A 22678-nucleotide genomic window follows, 5' to 3' on the forward strand; every position below is an offset into this window, starting at 1 on the left:
GCGGGGAGAAACCAATCCAAGATCTCCGCGGCCGGAGGGGGCGGAGCCTAAAGAAAGGCGGGAGGGGAAGGGAAGCCGGAACGAGAGGGGAGGAGCTACGGCCGGCGCCTGTGTCGCTGTGATTGGCTGAGCTGCCTTCAGTCGTGCGCCGCGCCCCGCCTACTCCCCGGCCTGGACGCGGAGGTGAGGGCGGGGGTCGATGGTGGCGGTGGGGCTGAGTGGGGTTCTGAGCTCTGTGCGTCCGGCTCCCCCAGTGTCCCGGCGTGCATCGGGCTGCCCCGCTGCCATGGCAACGGCCGGAGGGGCTCTCCTCTGGGCCGCCAGGCCTGGTCCCCCGCCCCAGCCCGGTGCCGGGCGGGCCCTGCCCGCTGGGAGCGGCCCCGCGGCCCCGCAGCCCCTGGGGGCACGGGCGGCCACCCCCTGCGGATGGGAGGGAAGGGGAGCGGGCCCCGGGGTGCCTGGCAGCAGCGGGGGGGCCCGGGGGCCGCTGGTCTGGCGGCCCTCGGAGAGGTTCGTCCTTCCAGGCTGTGGGCTTCCGAGCGCGGCGTTTCCCGAGGCGGGCGGGAGGTGGTGCTGGTCTCCCGCCTTGGGCGGCCTCTGGGCCTCAGATCCGGCGGGGTTGGTCCCTGCGCTGCCCGGGGGTTTGGTGGGTGGGTTATCTTTGGGGTGGCTGATGAGAAAGGAATTGAGGCGGTTAATGGGAGGTTAACCGAGAGAGCTGAACACCGTCCTGGGGCGTGGTTGGTGGAGAAGGACTCTGCTGGGGCTTCCCAGTTTGGAAACTGGAGGTGTCGCGATGCCTTGCTGGGCATCCCAGGGAAAAACAGCGTTGTGTAAATTTATTACTTATTGACATGTGCGGCTCTGTCAAAGTTCAAAGCTTTGCCTGGAATTGGGAATCGCTGTGTTAACTTTAACATGGATTGCTCATCTCCATTGCTTTCTGTCTTTTTCTGAATAGGACCAGTTGTCCTGGATGCGTAGCTTATTGATTACAATATTTGTCACTTAAGAGGTGTGTTCCTTTCTATTTAGGTCAAATTAGTGCTTAATGCATATGCCAAGAAGCTTTTAGTTTTGTGTAACAGTCTCATGTCTAGCCCAGACGGCAGAGAGCCTGTCCTTTGTCATTCATTTTCTCTGCTCTGCCACTGGCATCTTGAGGAGTTCTCTGCTGCAAGGGATATGTCTTGGGCAGTTATTTCTGTATGCAACTTACAGTAATGTTGAGGTGTTGTCTTTGCACAGAACCTTTGGATTTTTGCAGTGGAAAAGCTTCAGAGTGTGAATCGGCTTTCCTTTTGCTTTATCAGGGTTTTTTTTCTTCCTACAGTGTGGTTTGTAATATATCAGCAGCAAAGAAATGTCATGCAGGTCATATTTCTTGCTTCTTGATAACTTTTTTTTTAAAGCCTTTATATAGGTTCCTGTTTCCTTGTTTTAAAAGGAAAGGACTCACTTTTTTACAACTTAAAGATAGTTAATAAGATGCAGTTTAATTGTGTAGTAACTACAAAGGGATGGACGACTTTCAGCACACACTGAGATATGTTTGCTGGATAAATACAACTAGTCTGTTTGAGCTCCAGGTTGTATGTTGTTCTTGCGTGATCCTCTCTGCTCTTCCACAGCTCTCCGTGCAGTTAACAGAGGGGCATGGCTCTCAGAGCTTGTGGCTTGATCATCTACAGGAGGCTGCAGCCAGCACCATCTTCTAAGGTCACTGACAGTATTGAATACCTCCTCCTTCAGACATCCTATGGGACCCATCACTGGACCCCACCCAAAGGTGATGTTTGTTCCAATAACACACTTCAAGGTTGCTTCTGTTGGGAGTGAGTGAGATTACAGACTGAACTTTGGCTGAATGCTGCTAAGGTCAGCTTTGAGGGGCAGTTAATCAGTTGGCAGTAGCCGCTGATTATGCTGTTTGTGCAGCTGAGCGGGGAGTTTTGTGGCCGAAATTCTTTGCAAGTTGTGACTGTATAAACTATTGGGCATGATTGATTGGGGTTGGGGGGGGGGGTGTCACCCAGTTGTGCTCCTCAGATAATCTGATGTTTCTAGCAGACATTGAGCAGACAACTGAAATTAGGTAGCTAGAGAAATTTTTACCCTTTTGCTCAGGTCTGACCCTCTGCCAAATATCACTGTTGCCAATGCACAGTTGTTTGACCCATGTATAATCAGAAGGGTCACAGTTTGCAGCACAACATTAGAAGGCAAACTGAAATAGGTGATGATTTACTTTAAAATGCCTTTCTTAGAAGATGCAGGAGTTTCTTTAAGTTCAGGAGATCATTGATGAAGAGCACATAGCTAATGCAGCAGAGATGAGAGGGATAGCTAGGAGAAGTAACCTTATCAGCCATCTTTACCTAAGCCATTCTCGCTCATCAGTGAGGCCCCAAAAGAGAAAACAAGCCCAGTGCCCTGAGACATATAGCAACACTTTGGCTGTAAAGACACATGGCAGAGGCAGTGTTTGGTAGTCGCAGCCCTGGTACCGGGAAAAGCACAGCACAGAAATACATCAGGTTCCTTGTAGATCATCTTATATGCTGTTTTTTACCCTCTGAGATTTCTTCCTGCTAGTTTTTACTTCTTGTTTTGTAAAATGTAGTGCTCTTAAAGCATAGTGTAGGAGCCGCTTGTAAACAGGAATTTGAAAATTGGAAGAAAAGCTTGGAATGGTATTAACTACGCTCTCCTATTAAGGGAAAGAACAAAACTTTCCAAGCCTCCCCCTTTCTCCACTTCACCAAAAGCCTAAGCGAGTAGGGTTTGCAGCCTATTGCAAAGCTACAAAACGTGCTGGGACATGATCAATTGTTGTGAGAGGAGAGACCCATGTGGAAAGGTTCACTGGGAACACAGTAATTCTGGACAAGCGATTGAACTGTCTAGTAGGCATTTCAGTAGGGAGTGAAATGACTTGTAGGCATACATCTTATGCACTCAAAATCATAGAATCATCGAATGGTTTGGGTTGGGAGGGACCTTTAAAGGCCATCTAGTCCCAGGCCCCAGCAGTGAGCAGGGACATCTTCAAGGAGATCAGGTTGCTCAGAGCCCCATCCAACCAGCCCTTGAATCTTTGTGGCCCTCCTCTGGACCCACTCTAACATGTCTGTGTCTTTCCTGTGCTGAGGACACCAGAGCTGGACACAGGACTCCAGGTGAGGTCTCACCAGAGTGGAGTAGAGGGGCAGAATCACCTCCCTTGACATGTTGTTTAAGGTTTTATAGATCAAAAGCCACATACAAAAGCCACAATCTGATGGGAGCCTTTAATAGTAGCTTGGTACAGATCTGGGGGCAATAAATGAAGGCGAGCTATTACTTTATATACTCTCTGTGATATGAGTAGTCTACAAAGGCAGCCTCAGGTTGTGTGATGCAATAACATAACTTGTATATGATGCAGACATAGATTTAATGTGGCAGGAGCCAGAAAGAGAAGTTGTAATCGTCTCTCCAAGGGCACGCAAAAGGCAATTTACAGCTACAGCTGTACATTGGTATTTTAAAAGTTCCCTAAGCAGCCGCAACCCTTTTGGGATTCAACTGGACTTGTTTGAATCCCCCCACGTGAGCTTCATGAGCCTCATCTCTGCTCCTAGAACTGTAACTTTGCACTAGCCGAGGCTGATGGAAGGGGATGCAGGATTCATTTTCCTCCTCAGCATATTGGAACTGCATTAGTGCAAATGTCTGGGAGGATCTGGAAGCTGTGGTGTTGAGGTGCTGCAGGCAGTCCTTTTTCCACCCAGTAGGTAGACTATACTACACAAAGGTGGAAACTTACTGAACTTAGACTTGAGGTTATCATCAGCAGGGTGAGGTGATTGCCTTTCGCTGTGCTGGAGGGCAGGAGGTTGCACTGGTGTCCTTTGAGTTGAAACTGAGTCTCAGCCTTCCAGCTTTATTACTGCCTGAACTCATTGCACATTGGGTGACTACGGATCATGACTATCATAAAAAATAGTGGTTACTTACTGTTCATGGATGTTCTGTGGGTGTTTGCCGTGGTTACTGTAAAAGTAATCCAGCTGTGCAAGGCCAAGTGGATTCTGTTTCTCAACTATTAGTAATAAGTCCCAGCTATGGAAATACATACTTTGTCAAGAAGGAGACAGCTTGACTTGCAGTGCTGAGATTCAGGGGGAAAATATTTTTACTTAAAGCCTCTGAGTATTTGATCTCAAATATCTGAGATGTTAAGTGCAACATCAGATGCTGTTTTCTACACAGTTGCTGCTTGAAATAGAAGTGTATTTTACATTTGAGATGATGTCACATTGTAAGAGGTGTTTAAGCTTCTGATACACAGACAAAGAAGTGAATGAGACCTGTTGGGAAAGCAACATGAGCTTCCCACGTACCCCAGTTCTAGTACTAAAGGGTGGCTTTGGGTGCCTGGGCCCTGAGGAAAGATTCATCTCTGTGATGAAATTACAGCTATTTGCAGCCAGCTACATAGGAAATAGGGTGACACCAGGGGCAAAATAAAGCTTAACTTTTTTTTCCTCTTGAAGCCTCCCAACTCCTGCTATGTTGCTTTTTTGAGATCTTGCTTGGCTTGTTCTATTTATGTTCTGGTGTGGACCTTTCATGAGAAAACCAAATCTGACATTTCTCAACAAAAGTACAAACAGCTGGGGATGTGTTATATTTATCCGTTGTTTGTAATGGCGCCTCTCATTCTGAGCAACGTAAAATAAATGATGTGTCCTAGAAGAACTATGCAGCTGGTGAAAGGACTGGCTTTTAGGCTTGCTGTGTTTCAGAGGGCAATATGGGAGAGAAACCCACCTTTTAAATGGCATTTGTTGGTGCCTGGTCCTGTTGTTTCTGGTCTGTTGGCATGAGTAAGAGTTTTGCAGAACTGACCCTTAAGCTTCTGTGGGAGGGAAGGGTTGAGAGAGGACTAAGGCTCTTGCAGATGAGCAGTCTCCCCTCTAACTGGATAAAGGAAAACCATTCATGAGGCACTCAGTCCTCAGTATGATCTAAGATCTAACATTACGGATGCAGAGTGCTCCAGAAGTGGAGAGGAGGACTGGGAAGAAAAGATGTCTAGTGCTGACAGGCCCCTGGGAGTTTCAGAAGATGTGGGATAAATGATGATCCTAAAAGCCATGAGACAAAGACAAATCAAGACATAAGAGTTGGAAAAGCAATCTCTGTTCTCCAATTTCCATTTGATTCTGTATCAGCTACAGTGTACTCTCATCTCTGTCTCCCAATGTTTCCTAGTTGAATAAACAAAATCTGAGTTTCCTTCTCAGAGACTTACTTTTTCACCTTATTGACAGGCCACGTGGATCCAGGAGAGGATGACCTGCAGACAGCCTTCCGGGAAACGCAGGAAGAGGCTGGTCTTCAGGCCAGTCAGCTCACCCTTATAGAGGGGTACAAGAAAGAACTGCACTATCCTGTCCGTGGCAAACCTAAGACCGTCGTTTACTGGCTGGCAGAAATGAAGGACTGTAACACAGAAATCAAGCTCTCAGAGGAGCACCAAGCTTTCCAATGGCTGAAGCTGGAGGATGCCTGCAAATTTGCAGAATATGAGGACATGCGAGCGACACTGAAAGAAGTGCATCAGTTCCTCTGCTCCAAAGGATAAATGCTTGTCAGAAGGATAAGGGGAATCTTTGAAGAAACATGGTCTGCTTCTTTTTTTTTTTTTTTTTTTTAACGGGGGAAGAACTACGTGGCTACAGAACCATGTAGATTTCTTTTTTAAATCTCTACAAATTCAGTGAAGATATACTTGGAGCTTTTAAAGAGCTTGTGCTTTTGTCTCCCCTAGCTAACGCAAAAAAGCATGGTCTGATTGAACCATGAGCCAGAGATGTCTGAACTGAAACCCAGAGCTAACGACAGCTTCCTCTGTCCCTGTCTCCTTTTCTTTTTCCTTTTTTTTTTTTTTTCCTTGAAGTGCTGAACAACCACAGGTCCTTTTGAAAAATCAAACACTTGATATTTCTTGACTTGCCGATGTAGAACTACAGAGTTGAGAAAATGAGCATATGGAGATTTTTAATAACAAAATGTTTACTGCAGAAGTTGCACCTTGCATTTCAAATGGAGAAGCAGTAGTTCTGTTCCCGACTCCTCCACTGATATGTTGTGATAACTTGTCAAATCATTTCAGATCTTGTTTGTTTTTATCATGAATTGATGTATATCACTAATGTACTGTTATGAAAACATTTTCCATCCAAAGAGTCTTAGTAAATGGTTGACATACAGTATTTAAATGGTAAACTTGAAGTTCTTCTTTTGCCTCTTTCCTTTTTGCTCTTTAACAAACACCTTGGCCAGACATTGTTTAGGGGGTTGGGAAAGGGAAATCTATCTGCCTAATACAGCACTTTCTGCACAGAATATCTAAGCTAATGTGCAGTCTTGTCTCCCTTTGATAGGATCTGTGTTTCTGTGGCTGCAGCCTGCACCTATGTGTGGGCAGCAGGGCCACATGAGCTGCCAGTGCTGTGCTGTAGATACTCATGCTGAATGATTGCAGTAGCCTGTGGTGAGCTTGCCCTGCATCAGCTTTCCTGTGGACCTCTCTTTTGTCCTTAACATCGTTGGGAGCTGAGGTTGTTAGCGCTCTGTATGATTATGCATGTTCAGTTAGTAATGGTTCATAATCTTTTGGATGTTTTGGTACGTAAATAGCAAAAAAGCATGATGGCGCTATTAGGTGGGGATGAGGTTTTCTGAATCCCAGAGAACTTTAGGAGAGAACCTCCCAAAGAAAGAAGTTGTCCTTTCTTCCCTAAGTCTCCTCTAGCCTTTGCTGCTTAGGCACTTGGACCTCGCAAAGCAAGTAAGTGTATGAGAAAGTGGTCTCTACTTCCACTTTGTCTTCCTCTTTACCGCAAGAGTGAAATGAGGGTATTCAGCATCACATCAGCCCTGCAGAAGACCTGCGATACCAGAGATGCAGCATAACTGGGCTGAGAAATAAGGGCAGCAGTTTAGTATCATGTTACTCTCCAGTTACTCAGCACTCATCCTTTGGTGCAGCATATATTAATAATGTTAGTACCACTGTGACAGTGGTGTCTTGCTCATCACTGTTATCTTCCTGTAGAGTGATTTATAAAAGTCTCCTTACAGTGCATCCTTTTTTGTGTGTATCTATATGTATACACATACACACAGATGCACACACCAAAAAGGATGCACTATAAGGGGACTTTTAATATATATATGTGTACACACACATAAAAAATTTCAGTCCTCCTCCACTTTACAGTCAGGTTTTATTTTGATTATGAACACTGTTTAAAAGCATTGCATTCAGGTGATGACAGAGAGTGAACAGCACATAGTTTGTGCAATTGTTCTGAGTGTTTCTCAGCTAGCTTTAGAAGCAGAGGATAAAGGGTATCTCCTACTGTCACCTGGTCCAGCCCCAAGGCAGAATCAGCTATTTTGGAGTCTTTCCTGATGGACGTTTGGGTAACATGCTTTTTAAGACCTCTCATGATGAAGACTCACACTTACAGCTCCTCTGTCCATACCTTGGAAAATTTGGTCTCTAGCATCTAATGTGGGTAAACCAGTGAGAAATAACTGAAAGATAACAACCAGTAAAAGAGAGGAGGAGAAAATAGTTAGAAGCCTGTGCTGCTTCACAGTCTTATTTTTTCATTATTATTTGAGCTACCATTTAATCAGTGCTATGTAAACAATGGTGTTACTGCCTTCATGTTTGTGAGCAAGATTAGCATATTAAATATGAATTATAGAAAGTCATTAACAAGTCATCTGTTCTGCCCATTCAGCAGTAATGAGCATAAGCACTTGCTGCTTTGGAAAGCACAACAGTAGCTGAAGTCCAAGTAAGTATTTGCATTTTAATGGCACTGCATACATAGTGTTCCCAAAGTGCGTCAAGATTTTGGAGGGTAACAAGTGCTGTGCACTGTAAGGCAATGTGGTCCTTGGACAAAATTTCAAAGGCGGGCATCTTAATTGTGGTAGAAAAAGGTACAAGGGATGTAACTGTGATAAATGGTGAGGCACTGTGTGTGCATTTTGAGCAATTTATGTACAGAATGTATTCCCACAAATTTTGTGTGTAAAATGATGCTTCTGCATTTGGAAACTTGACCCAAAAGTCTCTGGATTTGTTTTAAAATGGAAACATTGGAAAGTCAGAATTTAATTCTGACTTTTGTTTGTGTTCAGTGCTCGCTGGTGAAGGAAGAGTTCTTCCTCTGCTCATGTCTAGTAGTAAAATATTTTCCCGAGGAGCATGTGGGAAACCCTCCAGTAAATAATTATGGAATAATCTGCCTGGGGAAGACATTTATTTCCAACCTCTACGATTTTTATGCCCTGAGCCAATAAAGTTTGTATTTTCGTTCTTGAGACCAGCTAAGTTTTTGGTCATAATGATATCTCATGGCAGTTAACTTTTTACCAGGCTGTGCATGTATGTTTAAAAAGAAAAATTATATATAAAAAAAAAAAAAACGAGACTTTAAATTCCGCAGAGACCTTACTTCTGCCTTAGGTTAAATAAAATCAAGCTAGAGAAGTCCAAGCTCCACTGAAATGGCACAACAAATTAATTTAGGTAAAGTGAAGTGTTGTTTAAGTCTGAGTAAAAGACAGGTTAGGATATGGTTTCCCTTGCACTGCTGAACAAATATACTGATGCAGCTCATACTTTTGATTTCTTGGTGTTAGTATTTCTTTCTCCACATAATTCCTGATTTATAGCAGTGATTATGGTTTACATCATCCCAAGATCAGAGAGAAGGAAAGCATAAATTCATGAATATTGGGAAAGCACTAAGACATTGCAAGTTTCACTGAGAAAAGATCAGGATGGAGTGTTACGGCTCACAGGGCATTATGCTCATACAAGTACTGTAAAGGCTGAAAACAGTGCCCTACTCCTTTCTAGAAAAAAAACTTACCGCTGCTCTAGATGGGAGCAGCATATCTGTTCATTGACTATTCCATATGACTATAGGAAATCAGAGACTGAAGCTGGTATAAAATGGCTGGATAATGTAATATCCCTGACCAAGCATCACCGATGTTACTTGTCATTCTACATAAAGAGAGAGGATTATAATAAGGTCTAATAACATCCTAAATATGGAAATATTTTGAGAGACACATACTCTCTCAGCAGAACTCTTGCAGGGATGCAGAGAGGACAAGTGCTACCTTTTAAGTGAGAAAAATGACTTGCTGTTACTTAATTGATAACTTAGTGAGGGGAGTATTTTGGCAGATATCTGGAGGAGACTCTAATCTTTTGAGTCCTGAAGGCAGTGCTTATTAGTTATGTTCTCACATTGACAAAGTAACTGACAGCCTTCTGTGTCTGTTGGCAGCTAGTTTTACCTTAAAAAGGATTTAAGGATCATCAGGACTTCTGTTTTTCACCTTACAGCTTGTCTCCAAGGATTTACTTTCTCATATGCTCAGTAACTCTAGAATTTCAGGGTAATGGGCAGTTGCAGCTGGTGAGAGTCTCGGCTTCATTTAGCTAAATCTGGGTTTTGTTACGGGTTAAATCAACTCTGGAAGAGCTAAGCAACGTGTGCCTATACAAACCAAACAGTCTGCTCTGCTTGCTTCAACCTCGTGCTGTGCAAGGAGATTGTTCTCAAGTGTTAAAAAAAAAAAACAAATGGTGCTTACAACTCCCTGTCAAAACAGCAAGGCTAGGGAGGAGATTGGCTATGGTGGCACTCTTCCCACCAGGGGCGGATGGAACAACAGCTCCATTATTAAAAGCTAGTCCATTTGATAATTGGCATTATCAAAAAGAGGAGTGACAGTCCCATCTTTCCACTCAATGAGGATCTCTCCACGCCTCAAGGAAGGGGAGCGAGATGGTGGAAGGTACAGCTGGGGACCTCTTCGTAAGGGAGATGGCTCCCGTAAGTCAGCTCTGCTGCTGTTGGCTGGGGAGCTCTTCAGAGCAGAGAGGATTTTCTTCTTCCTAGGGAAGAGAGAAGAGGGTATGTAAATGCATCTGCCTGTCTCTTGGTTGCTTCTCCATGTGAACTGGATCAGCAACCGTAGTGCCCAAATTCCCTAAACCTTCAAAGATGGCGCGAGGTTTGTAGGGGAGAAGGAGCCAACACTAGTGGCTGCGTTTAGGTGTGACAGTGACTGGGAGGGAGAAACAGGGTGGCAGAGAGGAGAAATCGCCAAGGGTGATATCATGTGTGAGCAGAGCCATCTACTCAGAGCCAGACACTTCAGGTGTGGGATTGGGAAGGGTGCCAAGATCAAGACTTTTGTTTTGAAATGCTGGACAGAGAAGTGGCAAAGGGAATGAACCTTAATCTCACTTACTTGTTGTAATGAACATTGAGTGTCAGTATTATTAATCCCAGTATGAATGCCAAGGGGCTGAGGACCAGCATGGCTGTCTTCCAGTTGGTGCCTGAAAGGATATCGTAGAAAACAGTCATGCATTTACTGTACCTATCCCCGTTCTTATGTGATAGCCACGACTGCCACAAAAAACACCTGTGATGGCCTTGAAGACTAGCAGATAAAAGGCAAAATCCTTTGTCCATAAGATCAACACCTTACAGCTGCTTTACACTGCACAGCATCCCCCTATTGAAAATGGCCACAGAAAGGCTTTCTTTCTTGCTAGGAAGACAATAGCTATTCATGCTTCTCTGCTCTGCAGCTCTCTGATGCGAAATAAGAAGGGCAGAGGGAAGGCACCAGTGCTGGTGGGTATCTGTCTCTCCCGGTGAGCTGGGACAAAGCATTTGCATGTTTTTACTCACTTTTGTACTCCAGGCCTGGGGAGATCTGTTTAATCTTTAAAAAGAGTTTTTCTGACAGGTAATTTGGTGCCCTGGTTTCCTACTGAGCATCCTCAGCGGGACCCAGGGGAATGTAACTCTGTATTGATGGTCATACTGATGGTCTGTATTGATGGTCAGGGGCACTGATCAGCCTTCATCTACCTGGTCTCTTCCTCCTCTGTCTGATCCCTGGACCTACCTGCAAGCCTGGCCCCAGCATTTTTCCCTCGATTTCCATGGTGCTTTTTAGAGTGATTGTGGGACACATCTGCGGGAAGAAGCAGAGAGACTCAGATTAGCAGCTTCCACTGTTGGACTGGAGGAAGCTCCTACTTCCTTCTGGGGCTGCACCATAACTGCCTAGCCCCTTTGTATGGAGCCATCAGGGAAAAGAGAACTTTCTTGTTCTTCAGCATTCCCCAGCCACAGATATTTTTTCCTCCTAGAACATCTGATGACTGTGCTTCCAAGTTAAGACTATGGCCATATCACTGAACCGCTTGCCAAGGCAAACATCTCAACGTGTCGTGTGAGAGCAAAGCCTTGAACCACTCAGTGGTACACATGGGAGTTCTTCAGAAGTACTCAGGTACTTACACTACTGAAAATACTTGAGTAATCTCTAGATGCTTCCCACACTTTCCTTCCTGCTGTTCTCACATATGCATTCAGAAAAGAAAAGTGCTCACCCTCATTTGCTGGGAGGTATGCCTGTTTGGTCTTCACTGGAGACACTGTGCTGTTAAATTTGTTAGCCAGAGGTGGGTCAGTCAAACCCACAGAAGATTCTCTGTCCATGGCATCGATCTTTGATGAATTGATGGTTTTAGCTTGGAAGGAAATAAAGCAAAGATGTGTGTACTTATCATTTACTTTTTGTACAGAAAACCTGGATATGCTCAGTGCCCGGCAAGGGAAGGGAACCCAGCCCTACCGTGTTAGTCCTCTACCCTGCAAGGCAAACAGGACATAGTGCACTAGCAGTCACCTCCTCCTGTGTATCAGGGGCCTTCAGTTCTCACAGATTTCAAAGATGAAATTAATCTCTCAAGACCAAATCAACACCCAAAGCAGAGCTTGTTTTCTGGTAGTAAATAAGGTCATTGGTCTAAAAAGCATGAGTGCAACACCAGCTGTTAAAGGATGAGGTGTGAGGAAGAGGCAAGCAGAACTGTAGCTAAGCATCACAGGTATTACCAACACAGCAGATGAAGAAATGGTGGTAAGTAGTCCATGTCTCTTGCAAGGCTCAACGGCATCCCTTGCCTTGCCAGTCTTACTGCAGAAGTAGGGTCTGTGGGGTGGCAACTACTGCTAGAGGGGACGTTGTGGGAAATCTTGTGGCAGCAGTAGTCACCCCTCTCCTGCACTGATGCATGTGGCAAGATCAGGAAACTCATACCTGCAGGGTTCCCTGCTGCTTATCCCAACCTCATCCCTTCCTGTGGCATGAGCATACATGGGTACATGGGTGTAGTTTATTGAGCTAATAACCCGCTGAAGTAAAAGTTGTCTGTTGATGGTCGACTGAAACTTGGATAAGAGAGGTCTAAACAAACACATAGGGCTTTGATGTTGTTCCTGAGTAGTCAGAGGTTCCCTCCAGTAGACTCTGAACCATAACGTTGATAGGAAAATTATCAGTTTGCACAAGACACGCTAACTGGCACAACCTGATTCAAAGCCTGCTCTGTGTTTACCCTAGCAGCCTTATTTGGGGAGCCTGGCTCTGAGGCAGCCCTGGGCTGCCAGGAACATTGCCTTGGGGAATGCAAACGTCCTTTTCACATGCCTTTTTCCCATATCTTAAATGTTCCACGCATTTCCTAGCCTATATTTAACTAGCTTATTATGGTATCTAATTTGTATTGGCTGGATTTACCTTCATGTTAAACAAACACTAACACTTGTGACTTCTGGCTTGTGATAATTACATGTTAACCTTCTAGTTGGCTAATTAAAAAACTCGGTTAAAAGGCCATCTTATCTGCACATGACAGCCAAAAAAGCTATTGTATCTCTTTTTATTTCAAATTAGATATAGCCTCTTTGTGTCAAAAGGTTATACTCATCCATTTCTTATGCCAACCAGATTGATCACATTTTCTTTTTACTCATTTCTGCAAAGCTGAAAGTCTCATTGGGGCCATCAAGCCTTAATGTAAGGAATGGCGTCATGTAAGGGAAATAGTTTCCCCTGAGGAAAGTTGGGAACCTCATCACCTACAGAGTGGACAAACACAGAAAAGTCATTACAAACGCCAGCTCTTTTCTGGTCCCTGGAGTGGAAGAAGGGAGAGGAGGAGGGGATAAGGGGAGGAACTGAGTGTGATTTTCAGGTCTCAGTTCTGCACACAACTTCACAAGAAAAGTCCTGAAACCCGCTTCCTTTGCATAAGGGACTAAATGAAAGAGGGAAACAGACTGGACCATGCATTATTAGTGGTCGGCAGTGGGCTTCGCTGACCATCTGACAGATGATGACAGTCACATCTTGGTGCAATGACCATGCCTGATGTCTGTTAGCCTGGTGTCCAACACCTAAAACTATGACAGGACCAGGGTTTCTGCCCTTTTTGTGTCTAGTCTAGGCAGAGGATACTGAACACTCATGAAGGCAGAGATTAGATTCTTTTTAGCAGAGGCCAAGGCCATGAAACTGATAATATAAAACAGATTTTTTATAATTTTTTATGTAATATTCTAGGTTTTCTTAATGCAAAGGGAGGGCAGCACTTTAACTACCTCCCACTGCTTGCTGTGTTCACTAGTGTCTTTATGGTTACATCAGGCACCAGGAGCGAGGTTCACTTTTGAGGATCATGAGAGCATGGGATGAAAGTTAGAACCATGGTTTCATTAGTGATAGGTGCACTGTTGGGGTCTGGCAGGAGATAACTGTAACGTGTTGCTTTGAAGCAACAATTTCTTATTTCAAATATAGCTGCTTCTCAATAATTCATACAAGTTTAAAAGAGGTTTTCAGCTGCCTCCAGTTTCCTTGTTACCAAAAATGACATACCAAAGTACAAAGTACCAAAAGCCCCTTCAAAGTCTTAAGCACCTGACTTTATGGGACTTCCTTGGTTGTTTTGGACTTGGGAGGCTCAAGCAATTCCAACTATTCTTAGCTCTGGGCACTGTTCAGAGGTACTTTCCAAAATACTTGACTTTTGCCTGCCATCAGAAATGCATCTGGGATTTAAAGACCTGATCCTGTAAGGTGTTACATGCTTTCTGGAACACACTGAACAGCAACTACTGGAAACCAGTGGTACCAAGTAGTTGGGTGAACAGCAACTACTGGAAACTGGTGGTACCAAGTAGCTGGGCTGACTTGGAGCCATTTGGTATCTCTCCAGATGAGGCCAAAGTGACCGTGAGTTAGAATGATGGATGCAAGCCTGGTTAGGTGGCTTGGATGACACCTAAGGTTAGATGTTATCTGATGCTAAATCTACCTCATCTTACTTTCATAGCTCCACACCCGTGTGTCTACAGCTTGTTGCGTTGGTTTGCTGGGCCTCAGAGCTGCTGTCTGGGCAGCAGCACAGATGGTTTCATCCGCTAAAGTCTTCCACCTGCTGAATTTGTCCTTTTCCCTTGAGACAAAGACCTTGTGGCCTCCTTCCTTGGTGCTGAGGTGGAAGCCCAAGTTGTGCAGAGTCAAGCGTCCCTTCTTGCTGCAGGACCATGCTTGGCGTTGCCAGTCCCCGCAGGGCTCCAGCTTGACCAGGGCATACTCCCGCGTCTTGTGGGCCGACAAGCACTGCTTCGTTTGAAGGCTGATGATGGTCCTGGTGGCAGAGTCCCAGCTCCACTGCTGCTGCTGGGAGTGCACCTTGCAGTCAGTCAGGCTGATGCCGTTGGTCTCGTGGTGGGAGACGCAAATGCACTTTTCCAGCTGGATGTTCCTTATGAGGAAGCCTTGTCCCTCTGCTACTGCGGTACAATCAGAGCACGGTTTAGTACTGTGTATGTCTGAGGCAAACGTGTCCTCTGAGCACCAGACATTGTAAACGCCCTGAGGAAGGGGAGACGTAACCCACCAGTCCTTTCCTGGATGGGCATGCCTAGATAAACAGTTCCCACAGCTTCCTAATTCCCCAGAATGACATTTCTTTAAAATACAGGGTGTGCAAATAGCCAGGAACAATACTAGAGAGAAATAACCATGATATAAGTAACCCATGTAACTAATGGGGAAAAATTCACCATCCTTGAAAAGTTGTACTGTTATGAAATATCTGCCCATATACATTTAATTCAATATTTCAACTGGTTATAGCTTTAAACAGGTACCCATCCTTCCCTCCCTCCAAAATAATTGGATGGTTTGAGGGTTTTTTGCCCCTATCTGGATCAACTTTTTTGTATGAAAAAAGCAATTGAAACCTCTGAATTCCTCAGATGCTATTCATCTGGGGCCAATTAGGCCACCTTGGGCTACTGTTTCCATTAAATGGCTTCTGGTGATATTACAGCAACACTGAGAATAAAACTATAGCCCATCAGAAGTCTGGAAGTACTTGGCTGACACAGCTCATGTAAGTATTGAAATAAGCTTGGATTTAGCACACCTGACATTGGTCTGTGCTCCTCGGGCATGAAGGTACCATTTTTAAGGATCCCTTTGTAAGAGAGAGACGTTACAGCTGCCCCACAACAGACACACAATTTGAAGCAATTTCTGTAATTGTTTGTTGCTTTTAATAGCAATAAGTCCCAACATCGCTGATAACTTGGGATGGATATCATCCTGTAGCTGGACAATTGCCCCTATTTTCAGTACAAAATCATCAGGTGTGGCCTGTGAACATCCTGAGCAAAATGTTAAATACGAAACCATCTGTCACTGATGCAGGTGTACCTTCTGCTGTGTATTTTATGCCTAAGACAGAGGGATAGAAATAGAAGTTTCAAGTTTCTGCACATTCTGAGAAATCTTTTAATTTTAATTACAGTTAACACATGGTAACTCTCAGCTTTTGCGGTGACTGTTTTTCCTCTTTTCCACAGGAGTCAGAGTTATAAAAGCCCCATCAGCATACAGTATTGAGCATAAAGAGTAAGAGGGGACTGAAAAGTGATGTTAGAGAAGAACACTGATGCTTATCTAAACAACTATTTCTGCAGAGTTTCCCCTCCCAAAGCAAAGAACAATACTTTTCCCTGGCAGCAAATATTTGGCTCAGTGCCTGAGAAAACTAATGAAAGTGTAAACGGAAGCCGGTATACAATACCAAGACTATGAACAATAGCTTAAAAGTGCTCTTATGTTCTCTCTCAGGAAATTCTAGGGGTCTGCTAGATTAATAGACGGTTGTTAAATCAGAAGCAGCTCGTGGCTTTCTGCTCAGCCTGAATGCATGGGGAGAGGCAGCCAGAAACCACGGTACAACTCCTGCGCTGTTGCTGAGATGAGGATGGATGTGTCTGTGCTGAGATATTGAGTTTCATGGACCTGTGATAGCCACCGATCCAGGCAGTTCCTGCCAAGCCCATGTGCCTAAATGGAAATGAAATTTCTGGGGGATCTGTGGGCAGCTCGTGAGTCCTGTCATCTTTACCCCTTACTGAGGGCTGGAGGGAGGGAAGAGGTTTAATGCACCTTGGGCTTGAGTTTCTGCCAGCTTCCAAAGGCAGGAGAAATGTCTCATATATAATCTCCCATAATCTTTAGAAAATCCAAAGAGATGAAAACAATCCCCACACCATGTTTTTTTCTAGGACCTGGAATCCAAGATTCTCACCTGTTTGCTTCATCTTAACTGGCAGAAACCCATTGCCAAAGTAATGAACTGAGAGCCACACAAAAACGTAACGGGAGCATAAGAACTGCGCTGGGTCAGATAAAATATCTGTTGAGCCCAGTATCCTGTCTCCAGCACTGGGCATTAGCATTTGCTAATAGGGCAAGTGGGTAAGAATCAGACAAGTAAAGAGCTCACTCAAGACAGCAAGGATGCCAGTGCCTCCTTCCTAAAATGTATCAGATAGTTAAGAGAGTATCACTGGGTATTTATGGTTAAAATGGTTTTTCCCATGTACACTACATTGTATTTTTCAACTGTGAAGTTCAAAAACCATTTTGTTGCTCAATCAGTATCATGAGCTCCTTCTGCAGCTCTGCACAGTCAACTTCAGTTTTGATTATTCTGCATAGTTTTGTGCCATCAGCAAACTTTATTACTTCATTATTCACCCCTTTTCCCAAGATTGCTGTCAAACAGCACTGATGTTTGTCAGCACCTGCTGATACCTTCACTTTGCTGTGATCACTGTCAACTTACTCCACCTCTTTGTTCCAGCCTGTGGATGAAATATCTCTCTTACTCCATGAGAATCGAGTTTCTTAAGGGCCTTGGTTGAAGAATCTTACCAAAAGCCTGTGCAAGCACAAGGTCTAGATCAGCTCACCACGTTTATGCGCTCATTGATGCCATCATGGATGTCAGGCATACCCACTACAAAAGCTCTATTGACTTTTCTCGTATTTATCTGTGTGTCTGCAAATTCTATTCTTTGTTTCTACTGACTCCCCTGATGCCGAAATCAAACGGAGTGACCAGTGTTTCCCCAGGCTGTGCAAGGATCCCTCTTAAGATGGACATAATTGCCATAACACAGTTCTTTGATGCTGAGGCTGCTTTAGGTAATAGTTTACATACTCCTTAGAAGTTTAAAAAAATGTCGTCTTTACTTTTCTGTAACTCAGTGTGAATGCCATCTGGGCTGGTGATTTGCCACAGATTATTTACCTGTTTTTTTCCTAAAACTCCCTCTGTTGACAATTTTGTTTGATAACATTCTTCAGACTGCAGAGAGTGGCTGCCGTGTGAGGACCTCCCTGACCATATCTAAAGTGAACACCAGCACCAATAATCCATTCAGCCTTTCAACCCTGCCCTGCCTTGGTTGTCCTTCGTGCATTTACATCAGTTAGTTATTGGCCTCCTTACCCCCACCAAGTTCCTACTTCAGATACATTTGAAAATTTCTATTAGTAGTTTTTTATGCTCTGTCTAGGTTGCTCCTCTAAATCTTTTTCTCCTATGTTTTATGATGGGTTTTGTTATCAAACATGCCAGGATCTCTGGGTTTTTTTTTTTTTCTTTTCCTTACTTGGCAATGATCGTCCATTTGAAAGTTTCATTTTAAAAAAAATTTTGAAGAGCATTGCTGTTTAGCTCAGCTAGCAGATTTGTGTTTTGTTCTCTGTGTACAGTCCTTGGTGGTGTATGCTCCCTCTAAAGAATCACCATGTTAGCTGCACGTTAGCAGCAAGCATTGCGTGCCCCCATGTCATCTACCAACATTTTGCACTTTTGAGCTGCCCCTTTCTGCCGGCTTTATTGGTTTTTTGCAGGTCTCAGTTTTCAGAGACTTACCCCACCGAAGGTCCAGGGCACCCTGCCTGCCACAGGAATACTTGTGAGCTGAGGAACCTCACCACTGCAACTGAAGTGCTTTTCTTTGAGATTTGTATAGCTCCTCAGTAGCGTATGACACCGAGTTATTAATAGATTTTCATCTTCACGCCATATCTCTGGTCGAAAAGTATAACCACCATTTTACAGCTTGGGAACAGAGGTCTAGCTAAACTTTACTTGGTTCCATATTACACGGGAGAGTGGCAGCAAAGCTGGGGCCATAATCCTTCTCCTCTGAACTGTGGTCCAAGTATCTTCCCTACCGACAGTGACGTTGAGCTCTCTGTAAGGCTGGCTATCAACAGCAGGATTTTTCTTGTGGTGTTTCGCGTGATCCTTGCCAACCAAGATGTGAGCCTGTACAGATTCACCATCCATTACCCATACATTATTGCTTCCTGAGTTTGAGATGTTGCTATCTAAGTGAGCAACTTACAGTTAGGTACAGGTAACTGGCAGTGATCATTGCACATGCCCCTCACAGTCATGAGGGGTAGACCCGCAAATAAAGCTGGAGTGTATTTACTTTGGGATACACATCAGGCACCAAGAATCCTTACTCAGGATGCAAAATGACATTTTTTTCCCAACATTGCCAAGTCCCACTGTCCAGCAGCCCTGCAAATAAGGCCATCAGCCCTAACATTTTGGGAATGTTAACCTGGAGCAAGCAGAGTATCCCACGTACTCCCTGGGGATGGGACTGAGCGTCTCTGGAAAATACCAGCCTTATGCACAGAGCCTGACTAGATGCCTGCTTTGAGCTGCTCATGCTTGAACATTTTGGCCTCTTCGTATTTTTAGGAACAAAATAAACAATTTCTAGCAAAGGCGCTTGATGCCAGCTCGTTTGTCCTATGATACTGCCACTCTGTCTGGTTACAAGAAAGAAAAGCAAGCAAATATAGCCCCCTGCTTCTCTGCAACATGGCCACCCTTGGGACATGCTGTTCCTTGTAGGATTGGGAGCAAAAACCATGCAACGTTCCTAATTAAGGTAATGCCACCAGAGAAGCCTTGGTTACCCGTAATCCCAGTCTGGCTGGGAAAGTTTCTGCCGTTTCTAAGCAGTGTCTGTGATGGCTTAATCAAAGCCATGTGCAAATCTTTTGGGGATGGGTTGCTCCCTCTAAAGGCTCTGCAGAGGGGAGGGGTAAGTCAGAGCTGAGCAAGCACAGGTTCCCAAAATACTCCAGGTCACCTGGGAAACTTAGCATTGGCTTTGGCCTTTTTTGCCCTCCCCGGTGGGAATCCTAACTCGGTGAAAAACCCTTTAATTAGCTCAATTTCTCTTGCCAAGTGGGTGTTTTCTGTAGGGAGAAGATGACCGCTGAGTCACAGTCAGGAATTTACCTTTTCCTGCCTCTACCTGTCCTCAAAGGCACGCATCCATCTGCAGCAGCCACGGCACCTCTCAGGGACTGCTTTGTGGGGACATCCCACGGCCCAGAAGAGCTCCGAAACATGGCTCTTCTTGCGTACCACCATATGACAGCGGGTCATCCCGAGTCACCCAGGCCATGGCAACGGTGGCTTGGAGAAATGTCTCCAAGCTGTTTCTGCTGCTTCCACCCAAAATGAGCACAGCACTAGGGGTACATGTGGCTAAGAAACCTTGGAGCCATGGCTGAGAAACCTTGGAGCCAGCAGTGCCATAGCCTGAGTTATGGTGAGACAAGCCAGAGAGTTTCCTGCTACGGTTAATCTGCCTCCACTGTTCACTGCTGCAGGTGGTCATATTTTCTCTATGGAGCATGCACCAACGGAGACTGACCCACACCATTCTCACATACATTACATACGTTTGCCTCCTTGCATATCTCCCCCTGAATATCAGCTGTCCCAGGATTTAGAGTCCCCTTGTCTTGTTGGACTATTGCAGCACTTCAAGGGGCATCAGGTGGGAAGAGGGTTTGGAAGACTCCCATCCTCTCAAGTTGCCCTGCCAGCAATTTTTGTCTCTGCCCTAGCTCTAAAAACAGCCATGAGGGACTCCAGCTCCTACCAGAAATGGCCCCAGCCCAAAAGAAGAAAAATTAATTAGGGACTTTGGGGAAAGCCATCTTTAGCTGCTTAGGGACTGTGGTGATGCAGACAACACCCCTCTGCACCCTGGTACTTATTATCAGACCCTGTCCCTTCAGGCAAGCACAGCATCTAACCTCCCCTGCCCTCCCTGCTGAGCCTCACGTGGGTAATGCAGAACTACCACATTTTCTACCCAGATCCTTTACTCAGATTCAAATTCAGGACTAAATGTAGAGTGGGGCTTTTGTAGCACATCTACAAAACCAGGCAGTATAGAAAGACATTGGATGAAGGCAGAAAGGACTTTCATGTGACTAGCCATAGCAGCGGGAGCAATTCGCTGTGATGGCCTGAAGTTACCACATCCTGCCATGAGTGAAAAGTCAGCCAGATGTCTCTTCTGAGCAGGAGGGGGATGTTTCTGAGCTGCCCTGCGCCTGGCAGGCTGTTTCTACCCCCTGCAGAGGGTCAGGACCAAATGAGAAATGAGAAGATGCAGTAACAGAAGAGGGAAGCTCCCACTTAAGGCAGGAGGTTCCCCATGCAGATGAAGCTCAGTGCAAGACATGGCCCTGTAAGATCACTTGTGGGAACATTACATTGCCTCTAACGGAAGCAAGGAGTTGAGATGCTGTCAGGTATGGACAAACAAGGCCTTCAATAAGTAAGCAGGAGCAGACTTGAATGCAGCCCAGCAGTAACTCCTTCTCATGAAAAGATCTCCCTCCACCCAAGGGAACAGTCCCTTCTCTGCTGCCCATGCAGGAGACCAGCCCAGGGCCATGGGATGAAGAAATTAAAAACAGCTGGAAGGCACTTGCTGTCATAAAAGGGGTATGGTGACCCAGATGTGTTTGGTCAAAGGCAGGAAATCCAGATGTGCACAGGGAAGAAGTGAGATTGGCACTCTGTTGTCTATTTTGGCTGACTTTATGCCCAAGACCAGCATGGCAAGAGGTGAGATTAGGTATTTTTTTTGCAAAACATTAGCTTAACTTTGCCCTGGTCCTTCCTCAGCCTACGACTGTGCTTACTTGGATATAAAGTTTAGAGACACAAAAGTCCATGACAGGTCAGTGGATGTGGCCAATCTACCTATGGAGAGGATGATGTTAGATGGAGCCCAGTGAGTCCCTGTTGGTGAGCAAACAGGCATCTGCCCATCGGGCCCAGCAGAACAGGCAGAACTGGAGGTGGGTGAGCAGCTACCTGGCAACTGGGAGCTCTGGGTTTATGGGAGCAGAACCTCCATCACTTCCGGCAGCAGATCAGCTCTTATCAAGCTGTGTCATTTTTATAGACGTTGTGGTTTAGCCCCAGTCGGCAATTAAGTACCACACAGCTGCTTGCTCACCTTCCCTGCCTGGTGGGATGGGGGAGAGAATCGGAAGAGTAAAAGTAAGAAAAGTCATGGGTTGAGATAAGAGCAGTTTAATAATTGGAACAAAACAAAACAAAACAAATTGTAATGAGAAGGAAAACAACAAGAGAGTGAGAGAGGAACAAAACCCAGGAAAAAACAAGTGATGCAACTGCTCACCACCCACTGACCGACGCCCAGCCAGTCCCCGAGCAGCGACCGCTGCCCCCAGCCAACTCCCCCCAGTTTCTATACTGAGCATGATGCCATATGGTATGGAATAGCCCTTGGCCAGTTTGGATCAATGATCCTGGCTGTGCCCCCTCCCAGCTTCTTGTGCACCTGGGAGAGCATGGGGAGCTGAAAAGTCCTTGACCAGTGTAAACATCGCTTAGCAACAGCTAAAACATCAGTGTGTTATTAATATTATATTCTCATACTAAAATCCAAAACACAGCACTATACCAGCTACTAGGAAGAAAATTAACTCTATCCCAGCCGAAACCAGGACAATAGAGAAGTCAACAAAGCCAGTGCAAGTACCTGATTGCCAGTACTTCTTGGTCTGGACTCAGATTATTTTCCAGTAACATGTCTCTCCAAGAGTAGTTCCCAGCTGTTGCTTCTGGCAGCAACACTGGGCTGTGTTTTCTCCCAGCCACTGCTGCTTTCTTAAGAATGTATTGCTTTTTGTTCACCAGCTTCATAGCTTTCCACCTTACTGCAAGGTCCACTTTTGACCGAGTATCTCAGCAAAGGCCTCCAAGGGAGCTTAGCAACCACAGGAAAAGAAGGAAGGTTTTGGCATGGAAAAACACAGGGATAAATTATGGGAAGCAGGGGAGGTTGGTGAAGTCAACACAAAGCTGATGCATGTGGGGAAAACCAGTCCCTGGGGACATGGTGGAGGTCTATAAAATCCAGAGAGGTCTGGAGAGGATGGGCAGGGGCTGACTGATCAAGGACTGATCCCAGATGGGACAAGAGTCACCAAGGGAAGGCTCACAGCGTGCAGGAGGTGGCTCTGCACCCAGCAGCCA

At 45.2% G+C, this 22678-nt stretch overlaps 1 protein-coding gene across 3 annotated transcripts; it reads left to right on the plus strand.

The window, feature by feature from the left end:
- The first annotated feature begins 130 nt into the window (after nt 1-130).
- Nucleotides 131-6487, plus strand: NUDT2 (nudix hydrolase 2). 3 transcript variants are annotated; one of them, XM_075488214.1, is made up of 4 exons: nt 149-183; nt 962-1015; nt 1632-1789; nt 5319-6486. In XM_075488214.1, exons 3-4 carry the CDS (start codon nt 1657-1659, stop codon nt 5630-5632), a joined length of 447 nt encoding a protein of 148 aa, XP_075344329.1. In that variant the 5' UTR covers nt 149-183; nt 962-1015; nt 1632-1656; the 3' UTR covers nt 5633-6486. The 3 variants fall into 3 exon arrangements, with proteins under 3 accessions (XP_075344331.1, XP_075344329.1, XP_075344330.1); XM_075488215.1 differs by lacking the exon at nt 149-183 and adding an exon at nt 277-510 and having other exon boundaries at nt 5319-6487; XM_075488216.1 differs by lacking the exon at nt 962-1015 and having other exon boundaries at nt 131-183; nt 5319-6487.
- The last annotated feature ends 16191 nt before the right edge of the window (nt 6488-22678 follow it).

The sequence above is a fragment of the Mycteria americana genome, chromosome Z (assembly GCF_035582795.1).
Source record: "Mycteria americana isolate JAX WOST 10 ecotype Jacksonville Zoo and Gardens chromosome Z, USCA_MyAme_1.0, whole genome shotgun sequence".
Taxonomy (NCBI): Eukaryota; Metazoa; Chordata; class Aves; order Ciconiiformes; family Ciconiidae; genus Mycteria; species Mycteria americana.

What these genes read in the sequence shown, in the direction of transcription:
- NUDT2 (XM_075488216.1), top strand. Translation starts at nt 1,657, where the DNA reads ATGGCTCTCAGAGCTTGTGGCTTGATCATCTACAGGAGGCTGCAGCCA. An exon ending in TCACTGGACCCCACCCAAAG is followed by an intron (nt 1,790 to 5,318) that starts GTGATGTTTGTT and finishes CCTTATTGACAG; the next exon opens with GCCACGTGGATCCAGGAGAG.